The sequence below is a fragment of the Pinus tabuliformis genome, chromosome 3_2, assembly GCF_031772625.1.
Source record: "Pinus tabuliformis cultivar Carrire ecotype Pingquan chromosome 3_2, CPIR1, whole genome shotgun sequence".
NCBI classification, from domain to species: domain Eukaryota; kingdom Viridiplantae; phylum Streptophyta; class Pinopsida; order Pinales; family Pinaceae; genus Pinus; species Pinus tabuliformis.
The window spans coordinates 952,453,377-952,472,985 of record NC_142302.1 but is presented as its reverse complement, the minus strand read 5'-3'; the positions used below and the strand labels follow the sequence as shown (position 1 = coordinate 952,472,985).

The window sequence follows — 19,609 nt, the reverse complement described above, 5'->3', positions numbered from 1 at the left end:
ATTTATATTGTTGCGCCCCTATTACCCCCATGTTGTTATTTTTGTGCCCCATGGAATCCCTCTATTGTTATTTTTGTGGCTTTATATTATTATTGTTAGGTCGGCTGGATTATATTGTGACTCCTTATACTCCTATATATAGAAAGGAGGTTTTGTCATTTGAATCGTCGAAGAATTGTTCATTTATGTAATGTAAAGGAGGTTGCCCCCTCGAAGAGGCTGAATTCTAAGGCGTTGATCTATCTTTTCTATCTATTATTGAGCTAGTTTCATAATAAAGATCCCCAAATTTGAAGAGCTGACAGGAATACTGATGCAGGAAGAAGAAAGAAGATTGACTTTGAAGCCCCAAAGCGTCGATCTGGCATTGATGGGGAAGAAAAAATTCTTTAAAGGGAAAGGAAGTCCACAACAGCAAAACGGAGAAAATTCATAGAAAAGACAAAATTAGACCCAAGGTATGAATCTCAATAAAAATTACTCTGAAACTATATGTTTTTATTGCAAAAAATTGGGTCATATTTCCAGGGAGTGTAGGAAAAAGAAATATCATGAAGAACAACAGAAGATGAAAAGACATGCGGTCATCTCGCGAATGGTGATCAAGTGCAGAATTTCAGATTGTTCATGAAAGATCATGATGAAAATGTTGATGTAGACATTTGGTATGTAGACTCAGGAGCGTCAACACACATGACAGGGAATAAGCACTAGCATGAAGAATTTAAGGGAATCAACGAAGGCGCGCAAATTTACCTAGGTGATGACATAAGTCATCAAATCAAAGGATGTGGGAAATTTTCTGTCATTCTACCTAATGGTAATATCAAACAAATTTCTAATGTTATGTATGTGCTTGGTATAACAAAGAACTTGATTGTTTTATCTATGATTACAGATCAAGATTTGAAAATTGAATTTTTAAAATCTAACTATTATATTAAATATCTGCTAGATGCCATGAATATAATTTCTACAGGAATCCAAACAGGAGGTCTATACAATTTGGATGTGAAACCTGCACCAGTTCGAGCATTGATAGTAGCAAGCCTAACTACACAAGAGCTTTGGCATAAGATATTTGGCCACATCAACTACAATGATTTGGTGTTACTACAAAAGATGGAAATGGTAAGAGATCTTCCTATACTAAAGCACGTACATAATGATTGTCATGCTTGTACATTAGAAAAAATTCATAGAGAATAATTCTGTATTCGAGTAGAAAAGAAACATAGGGATGTACTTGAATTAGTGCACACAGATATTTCCGAACCCATGCAAAAAAAATCATTAGGAGGTGCACAGTATTTCCTATTGTTTATTGATTACTGTACAAAGTTTTCTTGGGTGTATTTCTTAAGTAAGAAGAGCCATACATTCAAAAAATTTAAGCAGTTTAAATATATGATTGAAAGACAACCAATGAAATAGATAAAAATTATATGTTTTGATGAAGGGGGAGAATAAAAGAAGGATGAGCTTATCAAGTATTGTGAAGATCATGGAATTCTGCAACAGTTCACAGTACCCCATACTCCATAACAGAATGGAGTAATAGAAGGAAAGAACAAAACACTAGTGGAATGTGCTAGAAGTATGCTGAAAGGTAAGAATATTTGGAGTTCTTTTTAAGCTGAAGCAGTGAATACTATAGTTTATTTTAAAAATAGGAGTCCTACAAAAATTCTTGTGTCTAAAGCTCCTTTTGAAGCATTATATGGATATAAGCTTGCAATAAAACACTTAAGAATATTTGGATATAAGACATTTTCCCACATTCCAAAGGAAGATAGAAGAAAATTAGATTCAAAATCCATCAGATGTACTTTTATAGGGTACTGTTCATCATATAAAGCATACATTATTTAATCCCTCTACTCAAAGGATTTTTGTTAGTAGAGATGTCAAATTCCATGAATAGGATCATGAAGAACCTGATGAGCACTATGAGGAATGGGACATTCCGTACTTTTTGGAAGAAAAAGTAGAGAACAATCAAGGTCAGCAACAGACAAAGGCAGAGGATGAACAACAACAGCGACAACAACAGCAATAGCAACAACAAAAACAACAATAGCAGCAACAACAACAACATCAACAACAGCAACAGGAGCAACAACAACAACAACAACATGAAGAAATAAATGATAATCAAATAAGGTTTGAAACCACCACCCCACCACTCAGGAGATCAGGTAGGAAAGCTCAAATTCCTACAAGATATAGGGAAATTTCTTTAATAACTAGTATGATGAATGTGATTGAACCTCTAGTTATAAAGAAGAAAATGAATGTAGTGAATGGAAAACAGTCATGGAATAGGAATATGATTCAATAATAAGAAATAACACTTGGGAATTGGTTGAACTTCCTTGAGGAAAACAGACCATAGGTTGTAAATGGTTATATAAACCAAAGATAAATGGATATGGAGCCATAGAAAAACTAAAAGCTAGGTTGGTAGCAAAGGGGTACTCACAAAAAGAAGAGATAGACTATGAATAAACCTTCACTCTTGTAGCTAAATTGAACACTATCAAAATGTTAATCGTGTTAGCTACTAAGAAACATTGGATGATGCACCAAATAGATGTAAGTTCTGTATTTTTGAATGGAGAACTAAAAAAAGAGGTTTATCTAGAGCAACCGGAAGGGTTTGTCCAGAAAGGAAAAGAACATTTAGTCTATAGATTGAAGAAATCACTTTATGGACTAAAACAATCTCCCATGTCGTGGTATGAAAATACTGATTCAATTTTTGTGTAAGATGGCTATAATAGAAGTAAGAATGACCCTAATTTACACCATGAAAGAGTAACAAGGGTGCGTAGTGCTGATTTCATTATATCTAGATGATTTGATAATTACAAGTGATGCTACATATCTAATCGATTAAATCAAGCAACATATGTCACATGTGTTTGAAATGAAGCACCTCGGTGAACTCAGGTATTGTTTAGGTCTTGAGATCTGGAGAGGTTCAGGCCAAACATTTATGTCCCAAGCAATGTATGTTAAAAGCCTATTAGAAAAGTTTAGAATGGATCAGTGTAAACCTGCAATGGTACCAGTACAACAGAACATCAAATTGTAGTGTGAGGATGGCTCAAAAGCAGTGGATGCAGCACTTTACAGATAGTTGTTTGGGAGCCTAATCTACCTAACCACCACTAGAACTAATTTGGCTTATGTAGTCAGTGTGGTAAGCCAATTTATTTCTAAGCCACTAGAATGCGACGAAGAGTGTTTTGAGGTACCTACAAGGTACTGTAGATTATGGTATTATTTGCATTGACTCTTCTGATGTTAGATTGGCATGATTTGCAGATTTAGATTGGGCTGGAAATGTAGATGATCATAGATCTATAACAAGTTATGCATTCAACCTTGGATCTAGGGTGATCACATGGAGCAGCAAGAAGCAGAACATAGTCTCCTTGTCCTCAGTGGAAGCAGAGTATCAAGCCATGTGTGCAACAATGTGTGAGGCAGTTTGGTTGCGAAAACTTCTCCAGGATGTTGGGGAAGAATAGACAGACACAACAACAACCAGATGTGACAATCCGAGTTTAATCAAACTTGCCAATAGTCCAGTGTTTCACAAAAACACTGAACATATTGATACAGAATTCCACTTTGTCAGGGAGAAATTGCAATCCAAAGAAATCCATTTGGAATATTGTAATACATGTGATAATGTTGCAGACATCTTCACTTAGCCTCTTAGAAAAGTTAAGTTTCAAATGTTTATGGAGATGTTAGGCATATTTGTGAACCCATTCTCCATTAAGGGGGAGTGTTGAAGATAATGGAGAATATCCTAGAATAGGTAGAGTTGGTTCACGTAACCTCAAGATAGGAATTAGCTTCTATTTCTTAGGATGTTTTTCTAACTTCCCTAAAACCATGTTTTTTATTTAATGTGTAATGTGCATGAACAATGTAGAGCGTTCTGCAGAGCTAGACTCCCCTCATTTAGACTCTCTTTTGCAGAGCTTACCAATGGGTTTTATTTTATTAATACAAACATTGCAATTTTTATCACAGGCGGTGAGGTGGTGCAGTAGTGAAGACGGTGAGGTGGTGGCGATGCATTGGTGAATTTGACAGGTGTAATTATTTTCAACGAACTAAAATACAGTTAGCTTAGACTCATTACACGAATATTTCATATGAACTTTTCCAGAGTTACCTATGGTCAAAGACTTGACTACAGTGAAAAAGCTGAAAACTCATTTCCGTTGGGAACTTCACAATTAAAGTATATGACAGAACTAGAGTGAAAAATACCCTAACTCATTTATGTTGGCATCTTAATAATTTCAATGACAGAGACATCTTGATTAAGAATGATGAAAAAGTTGAAGCAACGACTAAAGAATTTCCATGTTTAGGTTTTAGAGATTCATTGACCTTCATGATTGAAGGTTGATAATGGCACTCCTCAGTCAATTAATCAATGAAAAATTTATAATTTCACTCATTTTGAGTCATGACCAGTAAATTGGCTTCCTTCGTGGCTCGTCATTATAGTAATATCCCATCGCTTCTAGGCACATTGCCTTGAAACTAATCATATTTATATGTTGCCAATCACATATCTAGCATCAGGGCAAAATGATATAACTCTTGAGAGTTTCAGTTTTTGTTGTACTATAGCAATGAGTAGCCCTTCATATCTTATACTCCTTAGAGTAATGCATTTATAGATAGAGGTGATACTTAGAAGAAGAATTGCAATGAAGAGATTGCAGTAATTTTTTGCTCCTCTTCAGGTGAAGTACTTTGGAAGAGATAAAATCATGAACATGAATTCAATATCAAGTGGTTTGAATGACGACTATGAATTTTCATGCATCAACTCTCCTTCAACTAAGTTATTTTACTTATTGGTGCCCTTGACACTAGCGCATGACAATAGTGAAAGTGAGGAGATGTAGTTTTTAGGAGGAGCCAACTCAAAATATGGTTAGATTAGAAGCATTATAATAGTTATATTTAAAGAAAACCTATGGTATCATGAAGAAATAGACAATAAAAGAAAATTAAAATTAGATGAGTATTGATATGTTTCATAGTGAAAGTGGGCATAGTAAGAAACTGAATGTTTTCAATCTTTGTGATACTAAGGAGGTAGAAGATCAAGATCACTTTAATCACTTGGATTTATAATATTAATCCCTTGGTTTTATTAACATAAAGGTTAACACATGGTCAACCATAGTACAAAGTCACATTTCAACAAGTATTGTCTCTATATGAAAATAAACCATGGTCAACGATGTTTATTGAAGGGTGTATCATTTTTGTCTTAGGGTTTATATACCTTGGGTTTATGCTATTCCCTTGGGTTTATTATTATTCACTAGGGTTTATAATATCAATCATGGCAAACCATGCTTAGTCATGGTCAAACATTTGGAAGCATGGTCAACCATTTTTTATAAAATCAATCATAGCCAATCATGGCCAACGATGGTCCAACTTCACTTTGTGACAAAGATTGTCTCAATATGAAAATGAACGTTGTTGAACAATGGTCCAATGTCACATTGTGATAAAGAATGTCTTGATATGAAAATCAATCTTGGTCAACCATGGACAATCATTTTCCAACTTCGCATTGTGACAATGATTGTCTTAATATGAAAATGGTTCAATGTTGCATTGTGATAAAGAATGTCTTGATATGAAAATCAATCTTGGTCAACCATGGTCCAATGTCACATTGTGACAATGATTGTCTCAATATGAAAACCAACAATCATGAGCTACCCTCAACATGAATTATTTTAGGGCTTAGAATATTTATTCGGTTGGTTTCATTATCCCTTGGGGTTTTAGTATAAATTCTTGAGGTTTATTATTCCATTAAGTGTATAATATAAATTCTTTGGGTTTATTAATCTAAAGGTTCATATTATTATGGCTTAATAATATTATTATTAAATAATTAATTTATATTCCATAATTTAAAAGTAAATAATAAAAAATAATATTTAATATTAAATAATTATTATTATTTATTGAAATATATATTTTTTAATTATGATGAGAATAATAATATTTTTATTACAACATTTTTTTTATTATTATTTTTATTGTTACATAGTTATCAATGAATGTGTGATACAAATGAAGTTTTTAATGTTATATATTTATCAATGAATGATGGATACAAATAAAGCTTGAGGCTATATTAACCACATTAATATATTAATGTGGTTGTGCTAGTCTTAGAATGTCTTTCTTATTGGCCTACTAGGACTCACTTTTAAAATATTTGCAATGCTAATCATTCTTTATACTCGAAAAAATAAAAAGAAAAAATGAATTTTTTTTCCAATAAAACAATTGAATTAAATTTCTTTAAGTTCTAATATTCCAAAATACCTTTCCTCTTGGATCTTCTTAGAATAACAAATTTTACAAATTTTTTCTACCATAAAACTTTAGAACTTCTGAGCGTCTCCCTTTCATTGTAAATTTTATGAGAAAAAAAATGTGTGTATATATATATATATATGAAATGAAATAAAGTTAATTTTGATCTTTCCTGGAGCGAAAATTGTTTTTATAATAAATTAAATCTTTTTCTTATTTTTAATGTTTTGTAATATTAAAAATAATTGTCATAACATTATTAATAATTTTATATTAAGAAAACTATTATCTACGTCATTTCATAAATAGAGATTGAAAATACATCATCTTTCTTAATTTTTTTATTTTTCTTTATGTTTCCCATTTTTATTCATAAAATTTTTATATGTAATACATATATTACAAATACTTTCTTTATAATTTATGGCTCAATTATGATAGGTTTTTTTCCACCTGTAAAAAAAGACATTTATAATGAAACTTATAATAATATGTTTCAATTTCTTATGATCAACATCTTCATTACACATCAAAGTATCTAAAATTTAATTTTTATTTTTTTGGTTAATTTTTCAATTAAAATTTTAACCAATATTCTAGTTTAATGTTTTATTTTACATATAATATTCAGAATTAATACAACCGGTTTAGAATAAATTTTTATTAAATTATATTAATAAATTAGTGTTATTTTTTATTATATATATATATATATATATATGTATATTAATTTGATCGGTGGACGATATCCTGTTTGTGCCGTGAAACTTCGCAACACCTAACTAGCCATACATAGGGTATTTAATGCCTGGGGATATGCACGCACACGAAAACCCAAAAATTATTTAATGCCGAAACTCCCCGTTCCCATGTTATCGTGTTAACCTGATCCCCGAGCATTAAATACCCTATGTATGGCTGGTTAGGCGTTGCAGTGAAACTTTACGAAATGAGCCCTAAGACATAAATAAGATAGTTGATAACACAATTTCTCTTTCTCGACATACTAAGTGGTTTGGAATCTGGATTGGTAATCATGGAGAGTGCCTCCAATACAGAAATCAATGGAGAAGTTCAGTAGTTTATCGATAAATTAAAATTTGTCACGGAGAGTTATTCTGATGCAGAAATCAATGGAAAAGCTCAGGAAATTATCGATATGTTAAAAGATCAGGATACTATGGAGAGTGCCTCTGATGCAGAAATCAAAGCAAAAATTCAGGGGATTGTGGATATATTAATAGTTCGGAAAATTATGAAAACATTACACCTCCCTTACGATCAGTATTTGGAACATTATAAACTGTTTCATGAAGACATGCAGAACCCAGAAATAGCCGCACGAGTTCAAACAGAATTCGATGTGAAAGTTCAGAAAATAAAGAAAGATATACAGTTAGCTCGTGAAAAGTTAGAGAAATCTTCATTTTTTGAGGAAATTATGAGAAAAATGCAGAACCCAGAGACGGTGGCACGAATAGAAAGGGTGATAGGCACAGATCCCCTTCATTCACAATTACAACTGGTTCTCTACGGGGTTGGACAGCTGAGTGAGGAGCAGTCTCAGATGCAGTTTACTTTCGGAATTTTATTGAGAGAGAAATTTCAATGGGTTAACGGTGTAGAGGTGTACGATCCAATTCTTTCTCCAGTTGAGCGAACAGTTATAAACGAATTGAACTCCACAAGTCTTACTGCGAATGAAAGCGCCACGCAAACTGTAGACGGACCCACGCTATTCTTCATGCCTCACTGCCCTGTATATCTCCTGGAATCTGTATTGGAAGCGAACTGGACACCTGAAAATTTGAATAAGATTACCATATTAGGCAACAGTTTGAAGCGCGAGGATACTTTTGATGGGGTACTAGCAAAAGTTACGGCCGTTCGCAACACTGATCATGTAATGTATGAAATTCCACTTCCAAAAACATCTTTTAAAAAATCTTGTCCTGCTGCTCCTAGCAACACCAGCAACACCTCACTTGGAACACACACATTAAGCTCCCTTGATGTTGATCCTGATCGAGTCTTTAGAAAGGCATTCGATCGTTTGAGTTGGCATTTCTTTGCATGGGATGTTTCTTTGCGTAATGCTCCTAGTGTTTTCAATGAGCTGAATCGCCATGCCATTCTTAAATAATTTGATTATGTAGTTGAATTTTATTTATTAAAATAATAAATGAAATTGGCTTTTATCGAAGTTACTGTTACTAAATTTTATTTATTAAAATAATAAATGAAATTAATGTTTTTTATATAGGTTTAAATTATATTATGTGTTTGAATGTATTTATACATTGTATTTTTCCATTTAAGAGCAAATTCTGCTATACTTATGCATTTCTAGAACAAAATAACGATCACCATATTCATATAATGCTGCAGTGTCACAACTATGCATAGAATCCTTTACATATATAATTCAATCACGTAGACGGCATGGTAATCCCGCATATGATGACAACTATACCACAAGAAGTTCATCGTTTGCATCACAAAGTTGATTCGCGCCCATAGTATGTTATCATAAATTATAGTGGTATATGATGCAGGAGCGTCCAACTTCGAGGAGACATGTGACCGTTGACTTACGCACGGGAGAACAGAAACAAGACAAAGACTCCAGGATTGGGTGGACAGGTCACCAAGTTGGTTGTTGTCCTTTCTTTAATTATTGTTTGTTTTCCTTTTATTTCAGAACATTTTAAATTACAAGTTGTTAGCTTAGGAAAGGAAAACTGTTTAGTTAAATTTTTGTTAAAAGAAACCAAATGACAGTTACAGGATTCAGGTAGAACAGTTCAATAAGCAGTTATGCTTCCATGTAATTTAAAAAGCAAAGAAAGAATGTAACAGGGAGACTTTTTCCCCTCATAACAAGAGTGACATATAGCAAGACCGAAACCCTCTGTAACAGAACTAATTCATTTATAACAGAGACAATTTATTACTGATATTTCCCACATATTGCATACAAAGGTTTATTGTGTATTTACTGTGTATCTTAAGAACGAGTTGGAACAAACTCTAACTATAACAGGAATTAGAATAACAGAGAATGCTACAGGCACCAAACAGAAATCAAGTCGACAACAAAAATTATCGAGACAACTCATACGTTGAAGCAAGAAGAAGCGTTGTGGACACATAACCCCAGCAAACAAGATTACGAAATCTTACAAGGGAACCAGGTACAAATAAACACCATCACTGTTTTAATTCTCTTTCATAAAAATAATATAGACATCGTATACAGAAAGTAAGGTTCGACTGCACAAAATCCGCCACGGGACTGTAGAATATTACTGTGTTAAATCATTTGAAAAACCCTGACATCTATCGAAGTACCAACGACTTCCAAGGCCGAAACCACAAGTTGTTGCAGAAGAAACAGAGCTATCGAAATTACAAACGCCGGAAGAGACACGGCTGAGACCATACAACGACGCAGGCAAACATTTCAACTGTGCAAACCCTCCGCAACCTACAGTGATACTAAAGAAAACTACAGTTACACTAGCAAGGGAGCAAACCCTACCCGTTTGCGAAGAGAGACAGGGGTGAGCGGAGCAGTTCGAACGAACCCTAAACCCTCGAAAGCTAGCCACCAGGTCCACCTGCGTCGAAAGCAAAGCAGGGTTAGATAACAGAAATAACAAAACAGAGTTATAATAAAATCAGGGAGCCAAGAACCATAGACGTGCAGCGTAATGGGGTCATAGAACTTACAGATAAGTCGACCAGGAGACCGCCGAGACAGAACCCGATAACCCTAACTGAACAAGGCACAAGAAGTTGTGAGTGGTTGTTGCAAGAACCAGAGCAAAGTGAATCAGGGATTGATAAGTTACCTTTGAGAGCGAAGAGGAACCCAGCAAAGTGGAAGCGCCGAACTTGCAGATCACCTGTACAGTAACCATAACTGAGTAATGAAAGCCGGAAGAACCAAGCGTTAGAGAGTTCATATCAAGACCAGAAACTTACCATTGCACACAGGTGAAGAACGACAGAATCATGTGCGCTCAAACAACTCGTTAACCCAGCGAAGAAAGCCCGGAGACACAGTTTATCACCAGAAGCCGCAACAGGGTGAGACCCAAGGTGTGGACAGAGAGTGAGGTCCATAGAAAGACCAAAGAGCGGACCAGGTTCGAGCTCGGAAAGCGACGACAGAAAAACAAAACGAAACAGAGTAAACCTCAACTGTGCGACAGAGCAAATTGACCCGAAACCTCAGCAAGTAGGGTTAACAAGGGCGGGAAGCTTATTGACCGAAAGAACCGACGGGTGGCCTTACCAAACCGACAGAGAGGGTATAATCATTAACTGCAGATTAAAGGCAGATTTGACTTTCACTCGAACTGTGACAGCGAGGGCCTGTAGGGTGATCACGTGGGTGCATTGTCCACGTCACCACAGGGCTGGGCCATCAAAAGTGGTATCAGAGCAGGTTTTGAGTAAAAGAAAATGGAGGTTGGCAGAAGAGGAAGAGGAAGAGGAAGAGTCCGGAGGGTAGCAGAAGAGGGACTCCGTGAGGAGATCCGTGTCTTGCGAGAACGTTTAGAAGCAGTAGAAGCTGGGGGAAGAAGAAACCCAGCAGATGACAGTGATGAAGATGTGGCAGAACCAGAGGATGAATTGGAGGGGGTGACACCGGAATTCAGACTGTTGAAGTCGGTTTTGCTGTCAAGTCATAAACCAAAACATGAGCTGTCAACTTACGACGGAAGTCTGTCCGCAGACGTGTTATTGGATTGGCTAAGTGAAGTCAACAAATATTTCGAATTTGAGGAAACCAGTGAGGATAAACAGGTGAAGTTCGCCGCCACCAAGCTGAAGGGACATGCGTCCTTGTGGTGGGACAACATTCAGGCGGAGCGGAAGAGGCTTCACAAACAGCCTATAAAGAAGTGGTCCCGAATGGAGGCCAAACTGAAGGAGAAATTTCTGCCGAAGGATTACCAGATTATGCTGTACAGGCAGGTACAGAACCTGAAACAGAGGGGAATGACTGTAAAAGAATTTACAGAGGAGTTCTACAAGTTGAATTTGCGGGCAGGATATGTGGAAGACACCCCGGAGAAAACAGCCAGATTTGTGAATGGCTTAAGGGGGGAAATCTTGGATGAAATCGGTATCCTTTCACCCCGGACATTGGATGAAGCCTATCAGTTTGCGTTGAAGGCAAAGGAGAAAATTAACCGGAAGCAGAATGCCAGAAGAGGTGGAACTGGCAGAGGGAAAGGCAAGATGTTTGGAAGAGGGCGAGGTACAGGTTCAAGTGAAGAAGGCAGCAGCTCTAAGTCTGTTGGAACAACAGAAAAAGACAATAGCACTAGAGGAGGACGACCACCTCAGCGAGGGCGAGGAAATGGTCGGGGCAGGGGAACTGTCCAGTGCTATCACTGCCATAAATTGGGACACAAGTCGTATGACTGTCCTGAAGGTGAACCGGCAGGTGGAAGAGGAGCTTATGTTGCTCAGCCAGAGGATGCTGAGGCAACACCTCAAGAAGCGGAAAATGCACCAGAGACAGGTGAAGCCTTGGTGTTGAATAAAGTGTTGTTGAAACCAGTAAAGGAGGTTGCAGAACCAGATCAACGAAAAGATTTGTTTCGCACTGTCTGTAAGTCGCGGGGCAAGTGCTGCAAACTGATCATTGACAGTGGGAGTACTGACAATCTTGTGACTGTGGAGATGGTAGAAAAGCCGAGATTAAAAAAATTGAAGCACCCTACTCCCTACAAAGTGTCATGGCTGCAGAAAGGACATCAACTGTTAGTTGACGAACAATGTGAGGTGGAATTTCAGATTGGTAGGTACAAGGATAAGATCCTTTGTGATGTCATGCCAATGGATGTCTGTCACCTACTGTTGGGACGACCTTGGCAGTTTGATAGAAGTGCAGTTCATGACGGAAAAACGAATTGCTATAAGTTTGTTAAAGATGGGATCAAGCACACGCTTGTACCCATCAAGGAGGAAAATACAGCAGAAGCCAGTGGAGTGAAGGCATTGCTGATGGGCGGAAAGGAGTTTGTGAAACAGATTGAGGACAACGAAATAAATTTTGCTGTCATAAGAAGACCAAAGGCAGTGGTACTACATACACAGATATCAGATTTGCCCGAAGAAGTTCAGAAGTTGCTGCAAGAATTTAGGGACATTGTGGTGGATGACCTTCCAGATGAATTACCACCAAAGAGGGGTATTAGTCACTGTATTGACTTTATACCAGGGGCAAGCCTGCCAAATAAAGCAGCTTATCGTATGAGTCCTAAAGACCATGAGGAAATTAGGAAACAAGTCCAGGAATTACTAGACAAAGGGTTGATTCGAGAAAGCATGAGCCCTTGTGCGGTACCGACCGTTTTGGCTCCAAAGAAGGGAGGAGAATGGCGAATGTGCACAGACTCCAGAGCCATAAACAAGATTACTGTTAGGTACAGGTTTCCCTTGCCAAGGATGGACGATATGATGGATTGTTTGAGCGGGGCAGCCTATTTCTCGAAAATTGACCTGAAGAGTGGATATCACCAGATTCGAATTCGAGAAGGCGACGAGTGGAAGACAACTTTCAAGACAAACGAAGGCTTATATGAGTGGCTGGTGATGCCATTTGGGTTGAGCAACGCTCCCAGCACATTCATGCGCTTGATGAATGAGGTACTGAAGGAATTTAATGGTAAGTTTGTAATAGTTTACCTGGACGATATTTTGATTTTTAGCAGGACTAAAGAGGAGCATTTCAGGCATTTACAGAGTGTGTTGAGGAAGCTGCAGCAAAACAAGCTGCTGATTAATCTGAAAAAGTGTACCTTTTTTCAGCGAGAATTAGTGTATCTGGGATTTGTCATTGCAGAAAATGAATTAAAAATGGACCCAGAAAAGGTGGCAGCTATAGTTAGCTGGCCTTCTCCAAAAAGTTTATTTGAAGTCCGAAGTTTCCACGGACTAGCCAGTTTTTATAGGAAGTTTATCAGAAATTTCAGCGAGATCTGCGCACCTATGTTGGATACGATCAAGAAGGTGAATCAACCTTTTCACTGGACTGAAGCAGCAGAAAGTAGTTTTCAGATTTTGAAAAAGAAGATTACTGAAAGACCGATATTGAGGCTGCCTGATTTCAACAAACTTTTTCAAGTTCGTTGCGATGCCAGTGGGACAGCCATTGGGGCAGTCCTTAGTCAGGAGGACAGACCGGTCGCTTTTTTCAGTGAAAAGCTAAACGAGAGTAGGCAGAAATACTCAACCTACGACAAAGAATTTTACGCAATCGTACAAGCTTTGAAGCATTGGCGGCATTATTTGCTAGGAAATGAGTTTGTTTTATTTACAGATAATTCTGCGTTGCAGTACATTATGCAGCAGCATAAATTGAACCACAAACATGCAGCTTGGGTTGAGTACCTGCAGAATTTTACGTTCGTACTAAAACACATTAGTGGACAAGCGAACAAGGTGGCGGATGCACTGAGTAGAAGAACGTTGCTTCTACAGGAAAGCACGATGCAGGTCTTGGGTTTTGAGCACTTGAAAGAGCTGTATCAGACTGATACCGAATTTAAGGAGGCATATGAAGCTTGCCAAAACCCTCTGTTAAGAAATAACAGCATGTGGTTAGACTATAATCTACAGGAAGGATTGCTGTTTAAGGGAGGACAGCTGTGTATACCCAACTGTTCTATGCGGGAAAATATTATACAGGAGAAACACAGTGGAGGACTGGCTGGACACTTTGGTATAGACAAAACGATTGCTCAGGTACGACATTTCTATTTCTGGCCGAAACTGCAGCGGGATGTGCAGAGGTACGTGAGTAGATGCAAAGTTTGTCAACTAGCAAAGGGTCACAGTCAAAACACTGGTCTTTATTTGCCATTGCCGATTCCAAGTCGACCATGGGATTCAGTGAGCATGGACTTTGTTCTGGGTTTGCCGAAGACACAACGGGGTTTTGATTCAGTAATGGTTGTAGTTGACCGATTTTCAAAAATGGCACATTTTGTACCTTGCAAGAAAACCAGCGATGCCACTTATATAGCACACCTTTTCTTTACTGAAATCGTTCGGTTGCATGGACTCCCGAAATCCATTATCTCTGACAGGGATGTAAAGTTTACTGGTCACTTTTGGAGAACTCTGTGGAAAAAGTTGAATACTCAGTTGCAGTTCAGCTCCGCTTATCATCCGCAGACTGATGGTCAAACGGAAGTAGTAAACAGAAGTCTGGGGAACTTACTTCGAAGTTTAACAGGGGAAAATTCCCGGACGTGGGACCGTGTACTTGCTCAGGCGGAATTCGCATACAACGATTCACCTAACCGCAGCACCGGTTACAGTCCGTTCCAGATTTTGTACGGCATGCATCCGCGAGGAGTGCATGAATTACGAGATTTGGGGAAACTCGAGAAACGGAGCGCTGATGGGGAAGAATTCGCTCAAGCGATGAGCAATTTACACGAACAGGTCAAGCTGAAGTTGCAGGACAGCAGTCAAAAGTATAAACAGCGAGCTGACACAAGGCGTCGGGAAGTTCAGTTTAATGTTGGGGATGAAGTCCTTGCGTATTTACGTAAGGAGAGGTTTCCAAAACGGGAGTACAACAAATTAAAATTCAAGAAGATCGGTCCCTGCAAAATCATCCGAAAATTTTCTGCGAACGCTTATGAGATACAGTTGCCACCCGGGATTGGTATTTCTCCCATTTTTAACGTGGAAGATCTGTTTCCCTATGTCGCTGATTCGGAGAATGATGCAGCAGCAACAATGCCACGGAACACCAGCTATGGAGAAGATTCTTGGACGAGACAATTGCCAACGGCACCACCCCTTGAGATCGAAAGAATTCTGGATACACAGGTAGCTAGACGCACACGCAGGAAGGAGTATCTGTGGTATTTAGTCAAGTGGCAGAACCGTCCAATAGAGGACAGTTCTTGGCTCAACGCAACGCAGATAAAAAAAGCGGGCTATTCTGTTGACGACCTCATGGAACGGAGCCATGACTTTTTACCACCCCGGGAGCCTGATGCAGGAGCATCCAGCTCCGAGGAGACATGTGACCGTTGACTGACGCACGGGAGAACAGAAACAAGACAAAGACTCCAGGATTGGGTGGACAGGTCACCAAGTTGGTTGTTGTCCTTTCTTTAATTATTGTTTGTTTCCTTTTATTTCAGAACATTTTAAATTACAAGTTGTTAGCTTAGGAAAGAAAAACTGTTTAGTTAAATTTTTGTTAAAAGAAACCAAGTGACAGTTACAGGATTCAAGTAGAATAGTTCAATAAGCAGTTATGCTTCCATGTAATTTAAAAAGCACTAACAGGGAGACTTTTTCCCCACATAACAAGAGTGACATATAGCAAGACCGAAACCCTATGTAACAGAACTAATTCATTTATAACAGAGACAATTTATTACTGATATTTCCCACATATTGCATACAAAGGTTTATTGTGTATTTACTGTGTATCTTAAGAACGAGTTGGAACAAACTCTAACTGTAACAGGAATTAGAATAACAGAGAACGCTACAGGCACCAAACAGAAATCAAGTCGACAACAAAAATTATCCAGACAACTGATACGTTGAAGCAAGAAGAAGCGTTGTGGACACATAACCCCAGCAAACGAGATTACAGAATCTTACAAAGGAACCAGGTACAAATAAACACCATCACTGTTTTAATTCTCTTTCATAAAAATAATATAGACATTGTATACAGAAAGTAAGGTTCGACTGCACAAAATCCGCCACGGGACTGTAGAATATTACTGTGTTAAATCATTTGAAAAACCCTGACATCTATCGAAGTACCAACGACTTTCCAAGGTCGAAACCACAAGTTGTTGCAGAAGAAACAGAGCTATCGAAATTACAAACGCCAGAAGAGACACGGCTGAGACCATACAATGACGCAGGCAAACATTTCAACTGTGCAAACCCTCGGCAACCTACAGTGATACTAAAGAAATCTACAGTTACACTAGCAAGGGAGCAAACCCTACCCGTTTGCGAAGAGAGACAGGGGTGAGTGGAGCTGGAGGTCGAACGAACCCTAAACCCTCGAAAGCTAGCCACCAGGTCCACCTGCGTCCAAAGCAAAGCAGGGTTAGATAACAAAAATAACAGAACAGAGTTATAATAAAATCAGGGAGCCAAGAACCATAGACGTGCAACATAATGGGGTCATAGAACTTACAGATAAGTCGACCAGGAGACCACCGAGACAGAACCCGATAACCCTAACTGAATAAGGAACAAGAAGTTGTGAGTGGTTGTTGCAAGAACCAGAGAAAAGTGAATCATGGATTGATAAGTTACCTTTGAGAGCGAAGAGGAACCCAGCAAAGTGGAAGCGCCGAACTTATAGATAACCTGTACAGTAACCATAACTGAGTAAAGAAAGCTGGAAGAACCAAGCGTTAGAGAGTTCATATGAAGACCGGAAACTTACCATTGCACGCAGGTGAAGAACTACAGAATCGCGTGCGCTCAAACAGCTCGTTAACCCAGCGAAGAAAGCCCGGAGACACAGTTTATCACCAGAAGCCACAATAGGGAGAGACCCAAGGTGCGGACAGAGAGTGAGGTCCATAGAAAGACCAAAGAGTGGACCAGGTTCAAGCTCCGAAAGCGACGGCAGAAAAACAAAACGAAACAGAGTAAACCTCAACTATGCGACAGAGAAAATAGACCCGAAACCTCAGCAAGTAGGGTTAACAAGGGCGGGAAGCTTATTGACCGGAAGAACCGACGGGTGGCCTTACCAAACCGACAGAGAGGGTATATTCATTAACTGCAGTTTAAAGGCAGATTTGACTTCCACTCGAACTGTGACAACGAGGGCCTGTAGGGTGATCACGTGGGTGCATTGTCCATGTCACCATAGGGCTGGGCCATCAGTATACATTGTACAACATACATGCATTAACTCAACAAAGCATGATTCTAATTCCTTATATATGCCACAACCAAAAGTCACCAAAGGACTATAATATATGCCATTGGTATCCGGGGTCTATTTAATATGCACATCTGAATATTTGTATGCAATTCACTAATCATTCAAATCCCATTTAATATGTACATTTGTTTGTGAGTAATGTTGTTACCATATAACATATATACCTTAAAATTTGTATTTGGAGACATTCAATATGCACATTTGAATATTTGTATTCTATTCACTAATTATCCAATAGACCATGACCATCCATTATGGTTAATGAGAGTTGAACATGAAATAATTGCTCATAAAAATAACAAAGAAATAATTTTTTTTCCTTTATAACATTTTGTAATCAAACTTATAATAATATATTTTAACTTTATACATTATATTATATATTAACATCATCAATACACATATTAGAGTATATAAAGTTTGATTTTTTTTTTTAAACTTGATAATCTATATTTTGTTTTATTGTTTTATTTTACATACAATTTTAATAATTAATACAGCCTGTTAGAATAAATGTTTATTAAATTATATTTATTAGTTTTTATAAAAAAATTATCTTTTCCAGAGTGAGTTGTACATCTTTGGTTATTTTCTGAACTTTCACATGGAATAGTAAAGTTATTGATCGAATTGTCAGAGAAAGAGAAATCAGATCATTAACTTTATTGTTAAGAACCGAATGTCCTAGCGGGTTTGTTTAAAAAGTTGAAGATAATGAAATATTATGTTTTTGTTTAAATAGCTGAAGAAAATGAAATATTATATATGAGGAGTAATTTATAAATATTTTTACTCCGAAGCATCAGAATAAGTAGAAAAATCCAACGAAGCATAGGTAGAGTTTTTAAGGAAAAGATAAGCATAGTACAAAATAATTCCTAATATATCTTGTAATCCATATACAAAATATACAATTGTCAATAGTCGTTTTAATTTTATTAAGAACACGTCCATTTTACCTGGAGAAGTTTGTGCATGGATTAATTCCATTTCTATATATAACTTTTAATAATAAATATAATCTCATAAGAAAGATTTAAAGAAATTCCATGACAATCAAGTGGGAGGGGTGCAAGCCCGTAAAGCTTATGTATTCCCTCATTGTTTTGTTGAACTCATATTGAATACATAATTAAGAAACGAAACATGATGAAGGAAAAATCCTGACTAATTATAAAGACTACACGTTTCTAAGAAAATTCATAAAGAATATAGCATATTTTTATTTCTATCAAATATATTCAAAAGCATAGTAAAGCAAGATTAATCAGATAAGAGGTCTCTGAACTATAAAATGATAATTCATAACAACCATTTCGGCAACCTGGGAAAATAGGTACAAACAGTAGTATACCTTAGTTTACTTTGAAATGGGGATTAATCAAGAATATACCTTTTTGTTTCATATCTAACCACTCCCTTTGCTGCTCTCCAATGGCTTTCTAGAGGTCTAGTCATAAATTGACTTAACACACCAACAAAATATGCTATGTAGGGTGTGGTTATAGTAAGAGAATTAAAACTTAACACACGTTGTTTATACAATGTACCATCTAACTCCTTCGAGCAATCATCAAAATGTATTTTCGCAATCTAGTGCTTTGGAACAATAGTAGCTTTTGAAGTCCATATTAAACCTTTTGAGCACTTCCCTTACATACTTACAATGACTAACAAAAGAAATCATTAAGTCATCAACATACAAAGAAATCAATACTACATGCATAGATTTGGATCTCTTTGATTCCTAATTGGTGACTCCCCTAGGGATAGGTGAATTCCCTTGTTGCTTTGCCTATCTTTAGTGCTTGTTTTACCTCTTTGATACACCTTTATTGTCTTACCTAGTCTTAAATGGACCTACGAAGTCCTTTCATTAAGCTTTAGTTTCATTTTTTGTGTGATACGCTCGTCCTAGCCATCTTCGTACATGTGTTGCAGTGCACCCTGGCCCTTTTAGCATGTGGTATGCTCGTGGTTTGATGAAAAAAAATCATTTTTCTAATTTATTCTCTAATTAACTTTATTCTTGTTGGTCCTCCTATATTCTTCATTGCGTCTTGGTCTTTCATAAGCTTCCATTTGGTTTTTTGTTGTTTTTCAGTGCCTTTGATAAGAATTTGTTTAGATTTTACTTTGTTCATGTCATTAGATCATTAGAAAACTAAATTGTTTAGTCATTGAGTTCTTGAAAGAATTGGTGTTTTAGTAATCTTTCTTAATAGTTTTGTTTTATCAATGATTAGA

At 37.1% G+C, this 19,609-nt stretch overlaps 1 protein-coding gene across 1 annotated transcript in view; it reads left to right on the top strand.

The window, feature by feature from the left end:
- Nucleotides 1–10,857: 10,857 nt before the first annotated feature.
- The window catches only part of LOC149183803 (uncharacterized), a 39,660-nt gene continuing 30,908 nt past the window's right edge, over nucleotides 10,858–19,609 (top strand). The window contains exons 1-3 of the mRNA XM_089415088.1: nucleotides 10,858–12,249; nucleotides 12,370–12,794; nucleotides 13,551–15,287. Of these exons, the coding sequence (XP_089271214.1) occupies nucleotides 10,858–12,249; nucleotides 12,370–12,794; nucleotides 13,551–15,287 (3,554 nt within the window). The remainder of the gene's footprint in view (nucleotides 12,250–12,369; nucleotides 12,795–13,550; nucleotides 15,288–19,609) is intronic.